The 21,546-nt window shown below is 44.0% G+C and overlaps 1 protein-coding gene and 1 long non-coding RNA gene across 2 annotated transcripts in view; both read right to left on the bottom strand.

The window, feature by feature from the left end:
- LOC139023596 (uncharacterized) overlaps positions 1-21,546 on the bottom strand; it is a 581,371-nt gene that overhangs the window by 151,914 nt on the left and 407,911 nt on the right. The window lies entirely within an intron of this gene.
- On the bottom strand, positions 7,213-13,085 carry LOC111957459 (L-serine dehydratase/L-threonine deaminase). Its single transcript, XM_023978288.2, has 8 exons — positions 12,792-13,085; positions 11,166-11,367; positions 10,354-10,520; positions 9,967-10,006; positions 9,562-9,793; positions 8,657-8,884; positions 8,007-8,131; positions 7,213-7,891 (listed from the first exon to the last, which is right to left on the bottom strand). Exons 3-8 carry the CDS (start codon positions 10,510-10,512, stop codon positions 7,692-7,694), a joined length of 984 nt encoding a protein of 327 aa, XP_023834056.1. The 5' UTR covers positions 10,513-10,520; positions 11,166-11,367; positions 12,792-13,085; the 3' UTR covers positions 7,213-7,691.

Here is a 21,546-nt window from a genome sequence, read left to right as displayed (position 1 = left end):
GCCCGGCTGATTTGTAGGGGTCCAGATTTTGCAGCTCTTTCAGAACATCAGCTGACTGGATTTGGGAGAAGGAGAAATGGGGAAGGCTTGGGCGAGTAGCTGTGGGGGGTGCAGTGCTGTTGACCGGGGTAGGGGTAGCCAGGTGGAAAGCATGGCCAGCCGTAGAAAACTGCTTATTGAAATTCTCAATTATAGTGGATTTATCGGTGGTGACAATGTTTCCTATCTTCAGTGCAGTGGGCAGCTGGGAGGAGGTGTTCTTATTCTCCATGGACTTTACAGTGTCCCAGAACGTTTTTGAGTTTGTGTTGCAGGAAGCAAATTTCTGCTTGAAAAAGCTATCCTTGGCTTTTCTAACTGCCTATTGGTTTCTAGCTTCCCTGAAAAGTTGCATATCACGGGGGCTGTTCGATGCTAATGCAGAACGCCATAGGATGTTTTTGTGTTTGTCAAGGGCAGTCAGGTCTGGAGAGAACCAAGGGCTATATCTGTTCCTGGTTCTAAATGTCTTGAATGGGGCATGCTTATTTAAGATGGTGAGGAAGGCTTTTTAAAATTTATAACCAGGCATCCTCTACTGACGGGATGAGATCAATATCCTTCCAGGATACCCCGGCCAGGTCGATTAGAAAGGCCTGCTCGCTGAAGTGTTTCAGGGAGCGTTTGACAGTGATGAGTGGAGGTTGTTTGACCGCTGACCCATTACGGATGCAGGCAATGAGGCAGTGATCGCTAGGATCTTGGTTGAAAACAGCAGAAGTGTATTTAGAGGACAAGTTGGTTAGGATGATATCTATGAGGGTGCCCGTGTTTACGGCTTTGGGGTGGTACCTGGTAGGTTCATTGATAATTTGTGTGAGATTGAGGGCATCAAGCTTAGATTGTAGGATGGCTGGGGTGTTAAGCATGTTCCAGTTTAGGTCGCCTAGCAGCACGAGCTCTGAAGATAGATGGGGGGCAATCAGTTCACATATGGTGTCCAGAGCACAGCTGGGGGCAGAGGGTGGTCTATAGCAGGCGGCAACGGTGAGAGACTTGTCTTTAGAGAGGTGGATTTTTAAAAGTAGAAGTTCAAATTGTTTGGGTACAGACCTAGATAGTAGGACAGAACTCTGCAGGCTATCTTTGCAGTAGATTGCAACACCGCCCCCTTTGGCCGTTCTATCTTGTCTGAAAATGTTGTAGTTAGGGATGAAAATTTCAGAATTTTTGGTGGTCTTCCTAAGCCAAGATTCAGACACGGCTAGAACATCCGGGTTGGCAGAGTGTGCTAAAGCAGTGAAYAAAACAAACTTAGGGAGGAGGCTTCTAATGTTAACATGCATGAAACCAAGGCTATTACGGTTACAGAAGTAATCAAAAGAGAGCGCCTGGGGAATAGGAGTGGAGCTAGGGGTATGGCTAAAAGCTATGAGAATTGGTTGTCTAGAACGTCTGGAACAGAGAGTAAAAGGAGGTTTCTGGGGGCGATAAAATAGCTTCAAGGTATAATGTACAGACAAAGGTATGGTAGGATGTTAATACAGTGGAGGTAAACCTAGGTATTGAGTCATGATGAGAGAGATATTGTCTCTAGAAACATCATTGAAACCAGGTGATGTCATTGCATGTGTGGGTGGTGGAACTGAAAGGTTGGATAAGGTATAGTGAGCAGGGCTAGAGGCTCTACAGTGAAATAAGCCAATAAACACTAACCAGGTCACCACATTGTGACCTGTCGCATACTATATAAATCCCAGACTGCGTGTATCTTGGGCTACATGTGAGGAACTCTGAGAATGTTTTGTGCCCGGGACTCTTAAGGTGTTTTGGGTCATTTGACAGGGGGAAGGAAGCCTGTCTTCAGAGGGTCTATATGGACACTCCTGACCTGCAAACCGATATTTAATTTCAGAATTGGTGAAAATTTGGTTCGAGTCAGTTTTAGATTTTAGTTAATGGTCAGCAGTATCCTTGTAGTCTCCCCTCTCACAGTTGGCTGATCACCTCCTTTTTAAAAATCTGCCAGCCAATGAGGAAACAGAACTGGGTCACATCCCTCAATGATCAGCAAATTGGATGAGGGAAGGGGGATACAAGTTTAAGACTTCCAGTGTGGTCCCTCTGCAACAGCTCCTCACCTCAGGCAGGGACACAGATGAACAACATCGCCAAAGTATGTTCTCACTAAGTGTAACTATCTGTGTACTTCAATATCAATATTATGGCAATGGTTTTTACCATTTCTATTTGACAAATAGCCTAAAGCTCTATATTCAATGGGCAGACTACGCTATTCCGATAATTTGTCAGTAACCTCTAAAAGTGCCTTCCCTTATGTGCACCATCTTAAGGGCATCTCAAGGGCATCAAGAAAATTCTCCATTCAAGCTTGTCATTTGTAAGGGTTTTATGACCCTGTAAATTGAAGGATCTTAGATCCCACCTGAACCAAATCCTGACTGATCAAGTTGAAGTTGGAAGTTTACATACAGTTAGGTTGGAGTCATTAAAACTCGTTTTTCAACCACTCCACAAATTTCTTGTTAACAAACTATAGTTTTGGCAAGTCGGTTAGGACATCTACTTTGTGCATGACACAAGTAATTTTTCCAAAATTGTTTATAGACAAGACTATTCACTTATAACTCACTGTATCACAAATTCCAGTGGGTCAGAAAAGTTTACATACACTAAGTTGACTGTGCCTTTAAACAGCTTGGAAAATTCCAGAAAACGATGTCATGGCTTTAGAAGCTTCTGATAGGCTAATTGACATCACATGAGTCAATTGAGGTACCTGTGGATGTATATTTCAAGCCTACCTTCAAACTCTTTGCCTCTCTGCTTGAAATCATGGTAAAATCAAAAGAAGTCAGCCAAGACCGGTTCATCCTTGGAAGCAATTTCCAAACGCCTGAAGGTACCACGTTCATCTGTACAACAATAGTACGCAAGTATAAAACACCATGGGACCACGCAGCCGTCCATACCGCTCAGGAAGGAAACCGTTTCTGTCTCCTAAAAGATGAGCGTACTTTGGTGCGAATGCCAAATCAATCCCAGAACAAACAGCAAAGGACCTTGTGAAGAGGCTGGAGGAAACAAGTATAAAAGTATCTATATCCACAGTAAAACGAGTCCTATATCAACATAACCTGAAAGGCCGCTCAGCAAGGAAAGAAGCCACTGCTCCAAAACCGCCATAAAAAAACCCAGACTACGGTTTTCAACTGCACATGGGAGAACAAAGATCGTACTTTTTGGAGAAATGTTCTCTGGTCTGATTAAATAAAATGTAACTGTTTGGCCATAATGACCATCGTTATGTTTGGAGGAAAAAAGGGGGAGGCTTGCAAGCCGAAGAACACCATCCCAACCGTGAAGCACGGAGGTGGCAGCATCATGTTGTGGGGGTGCTTTGCTGCAGGAGGGACTGGTGCATTTCACAAATAGATGGCATCATGAGGGATGAAAATTTGTGGATATATTGAAGCAACATCTCAAAGACTACGTCAGTGAAGTTAAACGTTGGTCGGCAAATGGGTCTTCCAAATGAACAATGATCCCAAGCATACTTCCAAAGTTGTGGCCAAAATGGCTTAAGGACAACAAAGTCAAGGTATTGGAGTGGGCCATCACAAAAGCCCTGACTTCAATCCTATAGAAAATTTGGCGGCAGAACTGAAAAAGCATGTGCGAGCAAGGGGCCTACAAACCTGACTCAGTTACACTAGCTCTGTCAGGAGGAATTGGCCAAGACTCACCCAACTTATTGTGGGAAGCTTGTGGAAGGCTAACCGAAACGTTTGACCCAAGTTAAACAAATTTAAAGGCAATGCTATCAAATACTAATTGAGTGTATGTAAACTTCTGACCCACTGGGAATGTGCTGAAAGAAATAAAAGCTGAAATAACATCATTCTCTCTAGTATTATTCTGACATTTCACATTCTTAAAATAAAGTGGTGATTCTAACTGACCTATGACAGGGAATTTTTACTAGGATCAAATGTCAGGAATTGTGAAAAAACTGAGTTTAAAATGTATTTGGCTAAGGTGTATGTAAACTTCCGACTTCAATTGTAATAGTAATATTGATTATCATAACTGTTAAGATAGACATGTCAACATAGTTTTGGGAACAACAACGTAACATGCCTTTTTCCAGACACTTTTGTCACGTATACCAGAACTGGTTGTCACCTAATTTTCCTTTATATGTAACGGTCGTCGGATGCAGAAGGATTGGACCAAAGCGCAGCGTGGTAAGTGTTCATGCTTTTTATTACAACTGAACACTAATAACAAATAATAACAAAGAGAATGAACGAAACCGAAACCGTCCTGTCAGGTGCAGAAACACAAAACAGAAAATAACTACCCACCAAGCATCGGTGGGAAAAGCTACCTAAGTATGATTCTTAATCAGAGACAACGATAGACAGCTGCCTCTGATTGAGAACCACACCCGGCCAAACACAAAGAAATACAAAACATAGAAAATGAACATAGAATGCCCACCAAATCACACCCTGACCAAACCAAAATAGAGACATAAAAAGCTCTCTACGGTCAGGGCGTGACAGTACCCCCCCCCCCAAAGGTGCGGACTCCGGCCGCAAAACCTGAACCTATAGGGGAGGGTCTGGGTGGGCATTTCTCCGCGGTGGCGGCTCTGGTGCGGGACGTAGAACCCGCTCCACCTCTGGCGTGGCGCCTCTAGATCGGGGACCCTCGCCGCCGACCCCGGACTGGGGACCCTCGTAGCGGGCCCCGGACTGGGGACCCGGACTGGGCGCCCTCGTAGCGGGCCCCGGAATGGGCACCCTCATTGTGGGCCCCGGACTGGGCACCCTTGTAGTAGGCCCCGGACTGGGGACCCTTGTTGGGAGCTCCGAACTGGAGGGCGTCGCTGGAGGCTCCGGACTGGAGAGCGTCGCTGGAAGCTCCGGACTGAAGGGCGCCTCTGGAGGCTCCGGACTGGAGGGCGACACTGGAGGCTCCGGACTGGAGGGCATCACTGGAGGCTCCGGACTAGAGGGCGTCGCTGGAGGGTCCGGATTGGAGGGCGACTCTGGAGGGAGGAGACGCAGAGACAGCCTGGTGCGTGGGGCTGCCACAGGGCCCACCAGGCTGGGGAGACCTACAGGAGGCCTGGTGCGTAGAGGAGGCACCGAATGAACCGGGCTGTGGGGGGCACTGGAACCCTGGTGCGCAGCCTTGGCACCACTCCTCCAGGCTGAATGCCCACTTTAGCCCGGCCCCTCCAGAGTGCAGGCACAAGTCGAACCGGGCTGTGGGGGAGCACTGGAGATCTGGTGCTTACCACTCGCACCTCTCCATTTGGCTCAATGCCCACTTTAGCCCGGCACGGGCGGAGCGCAGGCATAGGACGAATTGAACCGTCCCAGCGCCCCGGAGACACAGTACGCAGAGCCGGCGCAGGATACCCTGGGCCGAAACGGCGCACCGGTGACCAAGCTCGCTGAGCTGGCACAATCCGCCCTGGTTGGATGCCCACTCTCGCATGGCACTTGCGGGGAGCTGGCATATAGCGCTCCGGGCTATGAGCGCGCACTGGAGACACCGTGCGCTTTACCGCATAACACGGTGCCTGACCAGTACCACACTGCTTCCGATAAGCACGGGGAGTTGGCTCAGGTCTATCGCCTGACTCCGCCAATCTCCCTGTGTGCGCCCCCAAAAAGCTGCTTCTCGTGCCTGCTGCGCTGTCTTGCCTCATATCGCCGCCTCTCAGCTTTAGCTGCCTCCAGTTCTTCTTTCGGGCAGCGATATTCCCCAGCCTGTCTCCAGGGTCCCTGTCCATCCAATATCTCCTCCCATGTCCAGGAGAACAATCTCCTGCTCCTCCATACCACGTTGCTTGGTCCGCTTGTAGTGGGTAGTTCTGTAACGGTCGTCGGATGCAGAAGGATCGGACCAATCTTTTTATTACAACTGAACACTAATAACAAGGTGCAGGTGCAGAAACACATACCAGAAAATAACTACCCACCAAGCATCGGTGGGGAAAAGCTACCTAAGTATGGTTCTCAATCAGAGACAACGATAGACAGCTGCCTTTGATTGAGAACCACACCCGGCCAAACACAAAGAAATACAAAACATAGAAAATGAACATAGAAAGCCCACCCAAATCACACCCTGACCAAACCAAAATAGAGACATAAAAAGCTCTCTACGGTCAGGGCGTGACATTATAAGACAATGTAATTACAGTAATTTCATTTCACCTGGCATGGTTAGTCCATCTTGCATGGTATGTTGAAACTTGGTACAATAAGTCAAAGAGCCACTTTGTGTTCCACAGTGATGGTCAGGAAGTCATTGATAGGCCAGGCCGGTAGAAGAGGCAGCAGGAAGCCTAGTGGTTAGAGTGTTGGGTCAGTAACCGAAAGGTTGCTAGATTGAATCCCCGAGCTGACAAGGTAAAAATCTGTCGTTCTGCCCCTGAACAAGGCAGTTAACCCACTGTTCCTAAGTTGTCATTGTAAATAAGAATTTGTTCTTAACTGACTTGCCAAGATAAATCAAGGTTAAAAAATAAAAACAAAATAAAAGGCCTTCAAATGCTGAGTGCATGAATATCTCCCAACCTCACCATATCATCTTTAGGATTGAACCCCTGCGCTGCCGTGAACAATATGACTGGCCAATTAGATGCATTTAATGTCTAATATGGCTATTGGTCAGAATTTCATCCAATAATACAAAACAATACTGTAGATATGAGACGTTTTAGTTTCGTTAAATTTAGTTTGTCATTTTAGTTTATTTATTTGCACAGTAGAAAGAAGCCTCACCAGAATATAAATATTAAATTCATAACACAGATTATAAGAAATGGTATTCCAGACAGTGTCACGACTTCCGCCGAAGTCGGTCCCTCTCCTTGTTCGGCGGCGTTCGGCGGTCGACGTCACCGGATTTCTAGCTACTGCCGATCCACTTTTCATGTTCCATTTGTTTTGTCTTTGTTTCACACACCTGTTGTCAATCCCACAATCACTTGTTCATTATTTAACCCTCTGTTCCCCACATGGTTTTTGTGAGTGATTGTTTATTGTACATTTCGGTCCGTCTGTGTGTGCTAAAGATGTTTCTTTGTATATTTGCCTTTTTTGAGTAAAGCACGTTTTTTACTCGTTTCTGCTGTCCTGCGCCTGACTCTCTCACCAGCTACACACAAGACTCTTTACAGACAGGATGTTCAGGAAAAATGTGTATAATTATATTTATTTTTAAATATCACTCATACAGTACAAAAGAGGGTGAAGAAAATACAACCAATGGTATAGTTTACATGAACATAAAACTTGCTAAATACAAACAACAATACAACTCTACAATACAACTCTAACTCTACTAGTTAATCATCTAGGCTATTCAATTGAAAGACTACTACTGCCAGAGCAGTAGACTGTATGCCTATTAATGCCTTTCAATGCTTTTTTTATCTTAACCGTAAGCTATTGCTGAATCGAAAGTCAGTTCATCCTTCAGCCAGTCATGCCCTTTCAGGAGTATACTGCACACAGTCTGGAATGATTTGGCCCAATGGTGTTCATGACTCATAATCAGATGCACATATTGGTAGTGCACAATAGAGTAGGGGAGCTAAAGCTGGAACGATCTGGGGAATGGAGTGATGGAGAAAGAATCAGCAGAACCCAAAGCCGTCTGTCTGCCTAGCTAGATGACATGCCCAACTGCTGCTTCAGTTTCTGGAGCTGTTCCATGCTGATGTTGTTGCCTCCGCACACCACGATCACCACAGGGCCCAGGTCCTGCGCCAGCTTGCCCTCCTTCTGCAGTCTGGGGATGATGTCACAGTACACAGCTGCCAGGGCAGCGCCACACGCAGGCTCCACCAGGACCTTCTCATCGTCTGGAGATGGAGGAAGAGGAATTCAGTATCAGAGAGGCTTGTGGGCTTTTTTAGGTATACAGTAGTAATCATATGATCCTCTACACAGGTCTAGCCCACTGTTTGTGATGCTCACCAACAAAGCGCTCGACAGCTTTGACAGCATCCTGGTCTGAGACCACCTCGGAGTAAACGGTATGTTCGCCAGCAAGTTTCAGGGTCTGTGCAGATACTCTTGTCAGGCCCAATGTTGTGGCAATGCTGTGTAGATGAAAATGATAGAATTGTTGTTGTGCATACGGCTTTGCCTTCTTTTTTTGTGCTAACATATGACTGTTTGGCTGTAATGTTAAAGAGATAAATAAATAGCCCACCAAATCTACCTACCTCATCCCCATATTGTTTTTATTTACTTTTCTGCTCTTTTGCACACCAGTATTTCTACTTGCACATCATCATCTCCTCATCTATCACTCCAGTGTTAATTTGCTAAATTGTAATTACTCCGCTACTATGGCCTATTTTTTGCCTTACCTCCTCCTGCCATTTGCACACACTGTATATAGACTTTCTTTTTTCTATTGTGTTATTGACTGTACACTTGTTTATTTCATGTGTAACTCTGTGTTGTTGTTTGTGTCGCACTGCTTTGCTTTATCTTGGCCAGGTCGCAGTTGTAAATGAGAACTTGTTCTCAACTAGCCTACCTGGTTAAATAAAGGTAAAATATATATTTTTTAAAGATCCTGGTCTCTCAGTGTGAGTGTGACTCTTACGATTTCTTACCTTGTGATCTCAGGCAGAGTGATCAACTTCCCAGCCTTTATAGCAGCATTGAGGCTATGTGCCCCCATGGTCTCCATCGCTACGACTGGAACATTTTCCCAGCCGGCGCGACGCAGTCCTTCGACAACCCCGTTCAGGAGGCCTCCACCTCCAACAGACAACACCATCGCCCCAGGCTTCTCCTGCAGCTCGGACTCCACCTCCTTCACCAGAGACGCATGGCCCTCCCTACACACACATTGAAAAAAAAATGTTTTCACTTTTCATTCACAATACATTTTATGATACATTGCAAAGCAGTCCTTAGAATCTGCTTTGTATACATAGTTCTATGTTGACTGGAATGGAACACTAACAATCTTTCGGAATAAGCTATGTTGTTAATCGTTCATGAGACAAGAAAAGGCTGCTGCTTCTGCTATAATGCTGCTGATAACATTGAAGTCTATTCAGCTGAAGTGTATAGTTAGTGTTTGGCTGTGAAATTAACCAGAAACATTTGGCTGCCATGAGGGTTCAGTCATCTTGCAGAATTAGATTATCTTCAATCCCTCTTGTTAAATGCAGCACAAAAATGCACAATAAGAGATCCTCATAGATTCTGCCAATCATCCTATCATTGCACAGAGAATAATATACAAGTTTTACTCAGTAAAGCATGGTAACACTCATACATGTAATACATAATACATGTTTACAAGTTTACAATAATACATGTTTACAAGAAAATACGCCACGCAAAGTTTAATTTGGATTGGAATAGAGTTCAATGTTTCTTATCCCTTATCAGCTTTCCTTATTTCATGGAAGACACTCTTACTTTGACTATTATTCCCAGTACATTCACAGGAAATAGAGCAACACGGATGTTGCTGAAGTGTATTGATATGGTATCTGTAACTCACCAGATGAGAGGGTCATCAAAGGGAGAGATGAAGATCCATCCAGGGTTGTTGGCCACAAGCTGTTGTCCATATTCAATGCTCTCATTCAGCGTCTTGCCATGAATGACCACATCGGCGCCTTCGTCCCTCAGCCTCTCAACTGTTGGTTCCGGGGTGACACCGGGCACGACAATGGTGGCAGGTACCCCAAGTTTACGGGCAGAGTAGGCAGCCGCCATACCAGCATTTCCTCCTGTGATGGAGCAATGACATTGGCCACTTCAGGAAAAGGGATACTATACGGAGAGTGCTTAGCTGAAAGATCCCATAAGAATATAGATTTCTGAGATAATATGTTATGCTTCTTGTATTGTGACAAAGAAATGTAAGCGTGATTTCAAGCTAAGGATGTGATTGATTACTCACCTGAACAGCAGACAAATCTCTCACAGCCTCGTTCAGCCCACTGAAAGACAACAAAGAGCACATGATATGACTCACAGTTCTGTTGACCTTTATGAGAAGAACTCAAGGGCCCCCACATTGAAAATATCAAATCAAACCAAATTAGTCACATGTCCAGTGTTCAGACAGGGACTGACCTCCTCAAACTGGTCTGGACTGGTCCTACTGGGAACATGCTATATAAGATTCCCCTGCACATCCACACCCCATGTTGTTTTGCTGGGGCCCCTAACATGCATTCTAGCACAACAACATCACCCCGTCTTATCACAAGCACCACCTCACTCCACATCCTTTTCCTCTCCTAACTCATGAGCCTAAAATTGTAGGTATGTGTGATTCACTCACTGTCTTGCAAAGGTGTCCAATGCCCCTGATCTTGAAGGATCCTGTGGGCTGGGATGAGTCTAGTTTCAGGTAGACAGAGGTGCCTGCGACTTTGGTCAGGGCAAGGCTCTCCCTCAGTGGGGTGGCCACGTGAAGAGTTCTCTCCTGTAGGTTCTTCATTTCTCTAGCTGAGGACAGACAAGTTGATTAATTAATGTGTTACAAGTGTGAAAACACATGAATTCAAACATTTTCAATAATTGTGGAGGAAGAGCTTAACATGAATGTACTCTTGTGTTCATGCACCACATTGTGCAGATGCTCTTATCCAGAGCAGTTATGGTTAGGTGCCTTGTTCAAGAGCACATAGGCAGACGTGCAACCTTTTGGTTACTGGCCTAATGCTCTTAACCGCTAGGCTACATTTAAGTGTTAATTCACAGAGAAAGATCAGCAGTGGATACAAGCATTAGAGGAAGAGCTCCACATGAATGAACATGACCCACATTAAAGGTTGAGTTCAATATCACTCTATTAGCACTACAGAAAGAACATCAATAAAAACATATAAGCAAGCAATGGAGTAGACTGCCACTCTAAGACAATACAAACTTTGTAATAAATACAGGTAAAAAAAAAATAATTGTGCTTATAATAGGTACTTAAATATAATAATATTTCTTACATCAAATTAATTATGTAGGCATATTATAATTTTCTTCTAAAGCTTTTACAATTGCTTCAATAACAGACCCTATAAATAGAATAATCCAAACAAGCATATATATTGCAGGCTTTAAGACCAAGACAATCAAAGTAAAGTTTCACTTTACCTTAGTAGACTTCTGTTTCAGGGTAAAATGCAAACTTCTCAACAGTTAGGTCAAGTGGGACAATAGACAGTTCCAGTCGAGCTTTCACTGATGAGAATTAGAAGAGGGTTTTATTCCTACTAGGCAGCGGGGACCTCCCTCCGCAACCAATCACCGTTGGGCACTCCTCTGGGCATTCCTCTGATGTCACACAACACTTTCCCTAGACGAGACAGGTGGGGATTTTAGAGCTTTTGTCACACCCCATTCCCCTAATAAGGTCTAAGACAACATAATATATTGTACATTTCTGTTAAATGTATTGGTTTTAGGCTAGCATGGTGATGTACTCAAATTGATTAACCCATATGATCACCGCTACATTTAAGAAAAATCGGATAAACATAATGTCTTTGGAAATTAGAGAAAATCTGTATTAATTGTCCTGCATATTATGATACATTCTATTTAGATTTGCTGGGCCTATAGGCTATGAACTGTAGTAACTTAATTAATGGGCACCTCAACTTACATCATGCATTATCAAATAAGCCTAGATAGGCCTACAAAAATACGTAGGCTATTGCTAAAATGATGGTCATAATTTGGATAATGGAAACAACGTTAAATTACATTCCCCTCCCTAGCAGGAGAATACCCAATACAGAAGGAAATGTATCTTGCTTGTATTCACAAATGCACGTTTGTGTCCCTTGCTTTTATGTCCCTTGCTTTAGGTGAATTCACATTTTACGTTATTGACAGTGTGTAATAAATTACTGAACTAATTATTTAAACGTGGGGTCAAAACTGGGTCAGTCTATAGATAAGTGTACAGACCATTTTTACACGGTGTCCTCTGGCTGCGCTGGCTTTGCTGCAGGGGTCCATATCATTGTCATTACCAAAAGAGTCGCGACTATTTTGACTCCGCGCTACCAAAAGCGACGGATTCTACCGAACACATCTAGGCGAGTGGCCTCTGCTCAGTGGCAGCAAATGTCATGTTGACGACTCAAACCTGACTGATCCGGCTTGGAGTCGAAAGAGAAGCCTGAGAGTATAGGCATTAAAACAAATGGGTCGTTCTATAAACCTTTTGCGTCCCTTTGATATTTTAAGTAGAAATTGTGCACCAATATAGCATTTTAAAAGCCTGCTATATTCAATTGGTGCCCTTTAATATAGACCATTAATATAGACCACATGGAGAATTCAATCAATCTGGATTTGTAAATGAATAAAGACTTGCTAAAGTGCACAAATTCTGCTGTTTTACATTATTTTAACCCACTTAATCCTAACATTTCTCCAGCTTTTCACCATCATTGTAAAGCCTTAGTTATTTTGCTGCTTTGAAAAAGTCATTTCTGAAGATGATTATTTATTTAATGCGTGATTCATGTACTTCTATCCCTAATGTTTAGGTCAACCCTGTTATGTGAACTGAACTCTCATTTTAATATGGTGAAACTATCCTTTTAAAATATGTTTTTTCAAAAGAAACATGGAAAATATAATAGTCAAATCATAGTGTGAAAGCGGGTGAGCTGGTTCTACTCTTTGCGGTGAAAATTTGAACGGTCAAATATGCATAGATAGACAGGCTAGAATTTTTTGGGATCAATATCACTTTTTGTGCTGTACCTTGTCATGCTGCTTGCTTTGCTAGTATCACTTCCTCCGGATTCGGCTGATACATGGCGGGAACACCGGACCTCTGCCTTAGCACACGTTACTGCCCCGATGAAGGGTTTTACCAGTCTGAGCCTTGTGAAAAGCTAGCTATTTGCTGGCACAAGTGGGGACACTTCACACACCCTCATGTGCTACACTTGCATTCAATTGCCTCCCTGTTGCAGACAGCTTCCATTCCCCCTGTCACAAGGGGATTTGTGGTTGATTTAACATGATATCATCAACCCTGTTATGGTCAAACCTGTTACTTTATTTGGCACTTACTATAATGGGAAATTGTTTTTTTTAAAGTCGAACGTGCTTTTTATGACAAAATGTTAAAATCAGCTGAAATTAAAAGTTATTTTTGACCAAGATACACTTCTCAAAAGGCACTGAATTGTTGGAAAAACCCAAGTATATTCAGATACATTTTTGCTGAAAATAAATAAATGAATGATCTGTATGACCCCTAATCTCGCTGTCCGCATGTATAAATCACTGTAAAATTGCCTAGCGCAAAACGACAAAGTTAAATAGACGCTATCATGCTATTAAAGACTTAAGAAATGCATTGCTGTAGCCTACACTATTTAACTAATTACAATCCCAGAGCACTTACATATTTTAGACCTAAGCATTATCATTAACGTTACATCATGCACGGACCTCTAAACAAAATAAAAACATTGAATTAAAGTTATTCTATTGTCCTAAATAATGGAAAACGAACAGAGCTACCACACTATCCAACGATTACGCACACACATGTAGTCTTCCGCAAAGCACTTTCTGTCTCAGCATAAAATGCTTGAGTATCTCACGATGAACCTGGGAAAAATATACATGTTGGTGCAGACGTGATCAATGTCTAAAATCACAACTCGTCATGTGCAGTTCGAACTAGGTAAAAGCTGCTCACGTTTCACGTGCGTCTGGAGAGGTTCAGTGAAAAAAAAAAAAGATAACAGATACTGTCCCCACGATGAGAACATTTGATAAAACAATATGTAAAAGTTTCTGACTGATTGTATATTATAGGCTACCTTTGTAATGATCCCAATAATAGACCATAAAAAGTGATCTAATAGGCCTTGTGATCTCTCCATGGTTGTGTAGCCTAGTGCGCGCAATAGGCTACACAACCGCGCATCATTTTAGTTTCAATATTTCTAAGAATGTCCGAGAGAATACATTGCGCAAACAGTTCCATAAACCACTCATGACAATTAATGTTCAGTATGATATCTGTCCACGTTTAAGTGATTAGGCCTGACTGCATATGTGTAGGACTAGGCTTTTACCGGCCTAGATGTCTGAGCTGAGCTAGATGTCTGAACGTTGTGAACTGAAATGCTGAGTCAGAATCAGAACTAGAATGTTTACCTAATGTTTTCCTCAAGTGTTTACGTCAAGTAAATATTAGTAAATAAATAAATAAATATTAGGACAGATAGTGCTTACTTTACATAACTGAGTCCGACTTTAGATAACCGAGTGGAGTGCACTCAAGGTGTGGTCTGCGTTGTTGTGCGGTGTTAGACAAGCCATGCTTAACCTGAATCCCTCTGAATTATGCAACGGGGAGGTTGAATATTGCTTTATTCCAATAAATTTTATATTAGGCTATAAGCAAATTTTTATAAATGTTAAGTTCTAAATGTTCAATTTAACTGTCTGTAAATTCCTCAGCGACAAATGTTTTAAGGTTTTCGTTATCACATAGGCATAGCCCAATTCTAACTTTATCTTGAACTTTAATCACTGCAGAAAACACAGGATGGCAAAATGAGAGGGAGGCCAGGCTCAGGACATAGACATATACTGTACAACATGTCGACAAGTTGTATGGCTGGCAGCATCCTCTGGTGGCCAGTGCAGGCTGCTTTATCCACTTTAAAAATCAAATAACGGAGTGTTTAAATGGTAATAGGCCTAATGGCCATTAATTAACGTTTATTATGGGTTACCTCCTGTGAGTGGTTAGTAAATTCAACATCCATAAATGCATTTGTCTTCAAAACTATGCCCAAAAGCACATGCCTGCATAATTGTAGACAATTTCAATTGTTGTCGATAGTGGATGATTATCAATTTTCTGTAAAATATGATTGTGGATAGTATATAAAGGAAAAAAGGTCTATCCACAATTTCCATTGAGGAGCATAATTTTGTAGCAGTAATCGTAAATCTGTGACACTCAGATTAGTATGACATGTTATGTTTGGTATGGTTAGCCTACATAAAACTGAACCCAACTAGCATATTTGGTTCCTTGGAAGTTATGGGAACGTACATTTTTGGTTTCCCATTGGTTTTGGGTAATGAAGCCATACGCTTCCTGACCAGAAAAATGTAACGTTTTTTTTTAAACGTTCTGAGAACTGAAGTGACATTTTTTCCTGTTCTGGGAACCTTTATTTTGAGGTTGCAGGGAGGTTCTGAGAACATTTTACTATGGTTCCCTGAAAGTTGTCCTATGAGGTTTTATTAACATTCTGAGAACAATCAATCAATCAAATGTATTTATAAAGCCCTTCTTACATCAGCTGATGTCACAAAGTGCTGTACAGAAACCCAGCCTAAAACCCCAAACAGCAAGCAATGCAGGTGTAGAAGCACGGTGGCTAGGAACAACTCCCTAGAAAGGCCAGAACCTAGGAAGAAACCTAGAGAGGAACCAGGCTATGAGGGGTGGCCAGTCCTCTTCTGGCTGTGCCGGGTGGAGATTATAACAGGACATGGCCAAGATGTTCAAATGTTCATAGATGACCAGCAGGGTCAGAACAGAAATGATAGGTTATTTAAAGGTAATTAAATAATGTTCTGAGAACATATTTAAATTAGATCTTTAACACTGCTAGCTTAGATGAACTATTTTGAAATTAATTTGCTTAGGCATCAATTATGCAAACACATGTATTTTCCATTGTGACATGGCGTCAGTGAGATTCTAACCGATGATCTTCTGTTCTCCATCCATTGAATTAGTTCACTGCGCCACCAGGATGGAGCTAACATGCCATGTTTTTTTTACTTATATAAAGCTGTTAACTTTAGTCTAGTCAAGCAGACCCCATTTCAAAGGAAACAATCATTAAGATGAGGTGTCGCCAATTAGTGGGCGCAGCCAACCCATGTAACGAAACTCTAAATCTTCCTCCTCCTCAGACGAGGAGAGGAGAGAGGGATCTGAAGACCAATGTGCAGCGAGGTATGATGCCATAATAATTTATTTACAAGAACAAAACGAACTATACTTGAAATGATACAAAATAACAAAACGAAAGTAGACAGACCTGAACATGGAACTTACATACAACATGAAGAACGCACGAACAGGTACACGACTACAAACAAACGCTACAGTCCCGTGTGGCACGAACATACATACAGACACAGGAGACAACCACCCACGACAAACAATGTGAAACAACCTCCCTATGTTTTTTATTTATTTCACCTTTATTTAACCAGGTAGGCTAGTTGAGAACAAGTTCTCATTTGCAACTGCGACCTGGCCAAGATAAAGCATAGCAGTGTGAACAGACAACACAGAGTTACACATGGAGTAAACAATAAACAAGTCAATAACATGGTAGAAAAAAAAAAAGAGAATCTATATACAATGTGTGCAAAAGGCATGAGGTAGGCAATAAATCGAATAATTACAATTTAGCAGATTAACACTGGGAGTGATAAATCATCAACCGATGATCATTGTGCAAGAAAGAGATACTGGTGTGCAAAGAGCAGAAAAGTAAATAAATAAAAGCAGTATGGGGGTGAGGTAGGTAAATTGGGTGGGTAGTTTACAGATGGACTATGTACAGCTGCAGCGATCGGTTAGCTGCTCGGATAGCAGATTTTTAAAGTTGTTGAGGGAGATAAAAGTCTCCAACTTCAGAGATTTTTGCAATTCGTTCCAGTCGCAGGCAGCAGAGAACTGGAAGGAAAGCGTCCAAATGAGGTTTTGGCTTTAGGGATGATCAGTGAGATACACCTGCTGGAGCGCGTGTTGCAGGTGGGTGTAGCCATCGTGACCAGTGAACTGAGATAAGGCGGCACTTTACCTAGCATAGCCTTGTAGATGACCTGGAGCCAGTGGGTCTGACGACGAACATGTAGCGAGGGCCAGCCGACTAGGCATACAGGTCGCAGTGGTGGGTCGTATAGGTGCTTTAGTAACAAAACGAATGGCACTGTGATAACTGCATCCAGTTTGCTGAGTAGAGTATTGGAAGCTATTTGTAGATGACATCGCCGAAGTCGGGATCGGTAGGATAGTCAGTTTTACTAGGGTAAGTTTGGCGGCGTGAGTGAAGGAGGCTTGTTGCGGAATAGAAAGCCGATTCTTGCTTTGATTTTGGATTGGAGATGTTTGATATGAGTCTGGAAGGAGAGTTTGCGTCTAGCCAGACACCTAGGTACTTATAGATGTCCACATATTCTAGGTCGGAACCGCCAGGGTGGTGATGCTAGTCGGGCGTGCGGGTGCAGGCAGCGAACGTTGAAAAGCATGCATTTGGTTTTACTAGCGTTTAAGAGCAGTTGGAGGCCACGAAGGAGTGTTGTATGGCATTGAAGCTCGTTTGGAGGTTAGATAGTACAAGTGTCCAAGGAAGGGCCGGAAGTATATAGAATGGTGTCGTCTGCGTAGAGGTGGATCAGGGAATCGCCGCAGCAAGAGCAACATCATTGATGTATACAGAGAAAAGAGTCGGCCCGAGAATTGAACCCTGTGGTACCCCATAGAGACTGCAGAGGACCGGACAACATGCCTCCGATTTGACACACTGAACTCTGTCTGCAAAGTAGTGTGTGAACCAGGCAAGGCAGTCATTAGAAAAACCGAGGCTACTGAGTCTGCCGATAAGAATATGGTGATTGACAGAGTCGAAAGCCTTGGCCAGGTCGATGAAGACGGCTGCACAGTAATGTCTTTTATCGATGGCGTTATGATATCGTTTAGACCTTGAGCGTGGCTGAGGTGCACCCATGACCGGCTCGGAACCGGATTGCACAGCGGAGAAGGTCGGTGGGATTCGAGATGGTCAGTGATCTGTTTGTTGACTTGGCTTTCGAAGACCTTAGATAGGCAGGGCAGGAGGATATAGGTCTGTAACAGTTGGGTCCAGGGTGTCTCCCCTTTGAAGAGGGGATGACCGCGGCAGCTTTCCAATTTTGGGGATCTCAGATGATACGAAGGAGAAGGTTGAACAGGCTGGTGATAGGGGTGCGACAATGGCGGCGGACAGTTTCAGAAATAGGGGTCCAGATTGTCAAGCCCAGCTGATTTGTATGGGTCCAGGTTTTCCAGCTCTTTCAGAACATCTGCTATCTGATTTGGTAAGGAGAAGCTGGGGAGGCTTGGGCGAGTAGCAGCGGAGGGGCGGGGCTGTTGGCCAAGGTGGAGTCGCCAGGAGGAAGCATGGCCAGCCTTGAGAATGCTTGTTGAAGTCTTCGATTATCACGGATTTATCGGTGGTAGACCGTGTTACCTAGCCTCAGTGCAGTGGGCAGCTGGGAGGAGGTGCTCTTGTTCTCCATGGACTTTACAGTATCCCAGAACTTTTTGGAGTTAGAGCTACAGGATGCAATTTCTGCTTGAAAAAGCTGCCGTTTGCTTTCCTGACTGACTGCGTGTATTGGTTCCTGACTTCCCTGAACAGTTGCATATCGCGGGGGTCTGATGCTATTGCAAGTTCGCCACAGGATGTTTTTGTGCTGGTCGAGGGCAGTCAGGGTCTGGAGTGAACCAAGGCTATATCTGTTCTTGGTCTCATTTTTGAACGAAGCATGCTTGTCTTAATATGGTGAGGAAGTTAACATTTAAAGAATGACCAGGCATCCTCAACTGACGGGATGAGGTCAATGATCCTTCCAGGGAACCGGCCAGGTCGATTAGAAAGGCCTGCCTCGCAGAAAGTGTGTTTAGGGAGCGTTGACAGTGATGAGGGTGGTCGTGTTGACCACGAACCCGTGGCGAACAGGCAATTGAGCAGTGATCACTGAGATCTTGATTGAAGACAGCGAGAGGTGGTAATTTGGAGGGCAGGTTGGTCAGGATAATGTCTTTAGGGTGCCCATGTTACGGTTTAGGGTTGTACCTGGTGGGTCCTTGATATGAATTTGTGTGAGATTGAGGGATCAAGCTTGGATTGTAGGACTGCGGGGTGTTAAGCATATCCAGTTTAGGTCACCTAACAGAACAAACTCTGAAAGCAGATGGGGAGCGATCAATTCACAGATGTTCCGGGCACAGCTGGGAGCTGAGGGGGGTCGGTCCCCCGGAGCCCGCTTCGCACGCCACCCGAGCGAACAGTGAGAGACTTATTTCGGAGAGATAATTTTTAAAATTAGAAGTTCGAACTGTTGTGGGCATAGACCGGTGGAAGTATGACAACACTTGCAGGGCTATCTCTGCAGTAGATTGCACGCCCCCCTTTGCCAGTTCTATTCTTGACGGAAAAGTGTTATAGTTGGGTATGGAAATCTCAGAATTTTTGGTGGCCTTTCCTAAGCAGGATTCGGACACCGGCAAGGAACATCAGGGTTGGCGAGAGTGTGGCTAACGGGTGAGTAAGGCAAACTTAGAGGAGGCTTTTCGAGTGACATGCATGAGCCAAGGCTTTTCGATCACAGAAGTCAACAAATGAGGTGACTGGGGACCTGCAGGCCTGGGTTTTACCTCCACATCACCGAGGAACAGAGGAGTAGTAGGAGAGGTGCGGCTAAAGGCTTCAAAAACTGGTCGCCTAGAGCCGTGGCGGAAAAGAATAAAGGAGCAGATTTATGGGACGTGGTAGAATAGATTCTGGGCATAAAATGTGCGAGACAGGGTTATGGGTGGGGGTCGGTAAAGCGGAGCAAGCCCATGCACTGGTGAATCGATAGAGAGGTTGTATCTCTGGCATGCTGGTCTCAATGGTGAGGCACCGCATGTGTGGGGGGGTGGACGAAGGGGGTATCAGAGGTACGGAGAGTGGAACTACGGGGTCCATTGCAAACCAAACAATGATAACTAGCCTGAACAACAGTTATGCAAGCATATTGATATTTGAGGAGACATACAATAAGGCAAAATAAAGTGATTGCATGTCTTGATTGGGAGAGCTAGCTAAAACAACAGGTGAGATACAGCAGCTAGTCAGTTAACACAGCAGCAGCAGGTAAAAATGGCGACGGCTAGGCAGAGAGGGTCGGATTAACTACACACAGATCCTGAGTTAAAGCACAGACGACGACAGATAAAACACAATAAACGGAATGAGTACCGTGAATTAATGGACAGTCAAAGCAAGCATCCAGCTATGTAGCCAGTGATCATAGTGTCCAGGGGCAGCCGTAGATGGAGCAGTGAGGCCTCCACTAAGCTAGCCCGCGGCGTAAGATTGTTCGATAGACCTGTTCAGATAGCAGCCGATATGCTCAAGACAGCTAACGATTCGGGCCGCAGTGAGCATATGGGCGTTCAGGTTACGTCGCGATGGAAGGGCGCAGTCTGATAACTCCCTCGGCGCAGGATAAGTCGGTATCCCTCGTGAGCGGCCCGGTGGAGCTCACCGCACGGCAGTAAAACGCGTCCGGATAAGTAATTGTAGCCCAAGGTAGTGGCTGATGAACTCTTCAAGCTGGCTAGCCTCCGGGATAATTGGTGTTTGCTCGGAATTGATGTTAGCAATAGTCACTCGGATAGCAAAGCTGGTTGAGCTGCAAGATCAGGTGTAAATGTCCAGAGATTGCGGTATAAAATCCGGGCTGGGATATGGGCAGAGCCAAATAGGTCTGGTATGTCCGTTTGAAGTCGCGTTGTACAACATGGGCAATACTTTTCGCGAGCTAAACGGATAGCTGATAAGCGCTAGCTGTGGTTAGCTGAACTACTCACGTTAGCCTTGTGAGCTGGCTAACTTCTGTTCTAGATGAATAACTCCCTCGGGCAGATAACGTTCGGTATCCCAGTCGTGAAGGCCCGGTGGGGCTCCGCATCGGCAGTAAAACGGGTCCGGATAGGTGATTGTAGCCCAGGAGTGGCTGATGTATGTCTCTCAATCAGAGGAAAACGAAAACACCTGCCTCTGATTGAGAGCCATACAAGGTCAATTAAACCTGACACTTAACATAGAACAAACAACACAGACTGCCCACCCATCTCACGTCCTGACCCACTAAACACAACAATACAAAAGGAAAACAAGGTCAGGAACGTGACAACCCACCTGAACACACTTAACAAGATAGAGGATAGAGAGTTTTGTTGATGCTGAGAACAGAATGTATATGTTTTTAAATAACATCCTTAGAATGCTCTAAGAAGCTCTAAGAACATGGTTCTCAGAATGTTGTTTTATTTAAAAATATATATTTTACCTTTATTTAAGCCGGTAGGCCAGTTGAGAACAAGTTCTCATTTACAACTGCGACCTGGCCAAGATAGAGCAAAGCAGTGCGACACAAACAACACAGAGTTACACATGGGATCAACAAACGTACAGTCAATAGCACAACAGAAAAGTCTATATACAGTGTGTGCAAATGTAGTAAGATTAGGGAGGTAAGGTAATAAATAGGCCATAGTGGCGAAATAATTACAATTTAGCAATTAAACACTGGAGTTATAGATGTGCAGAAGATGAATGTGCAAGTAGAGATACTGGGGTAAAAAGGAGCAAAAAATAAACAACAATATGGGGATGAGGTAGTTGGGTGGGCTATTTACAGA

The sequence above is a fragment of the Salvelinus sp. IW2-2015 genome, linkage group LG33 (genome assembly GCF_002910315.2).
Source record: "Salvelinus sp. IW2-2015 linkage group LG33, ASM291031v2, whole genome shotgun sequence".
Classification (NCBI taxonomy): Eukaryota; Metazoa; Chordata; class Actinopteri; order Salmoniformes; family Salmonidae; genus Salvelinus; species Salvelinus sp. IW2-2015.
The sequence above is the reverse complement of the archived record's forward strand: the minus strand, read 5'-3'. Positions and strand labels throughout refer to the sequence as shown.

Coding starts and splice junctions, on each gene's coding strand:
- LOC111957459 (XM_023978288.2), bottom strand. CDS start 10,512: ATGAAGAACCTACAGGAGAGAACTCTTCACGTGGCCACCCCACTGAGG. Junction 9,794..9,966: donor GAGATTTGTCTGCTGTTCAG/GTGAGTAATCAA, acceptor GCTCCATCACAG/GAGGAAATGCTGGTATGGCG. Junction 7,892..8,006: donor AGCTGTCGAGCGCTTTGTTG/GTGAGCATCACA, acceptor CTCCATCTCCAG/ACGATGAGAAGGTCCTGGTG.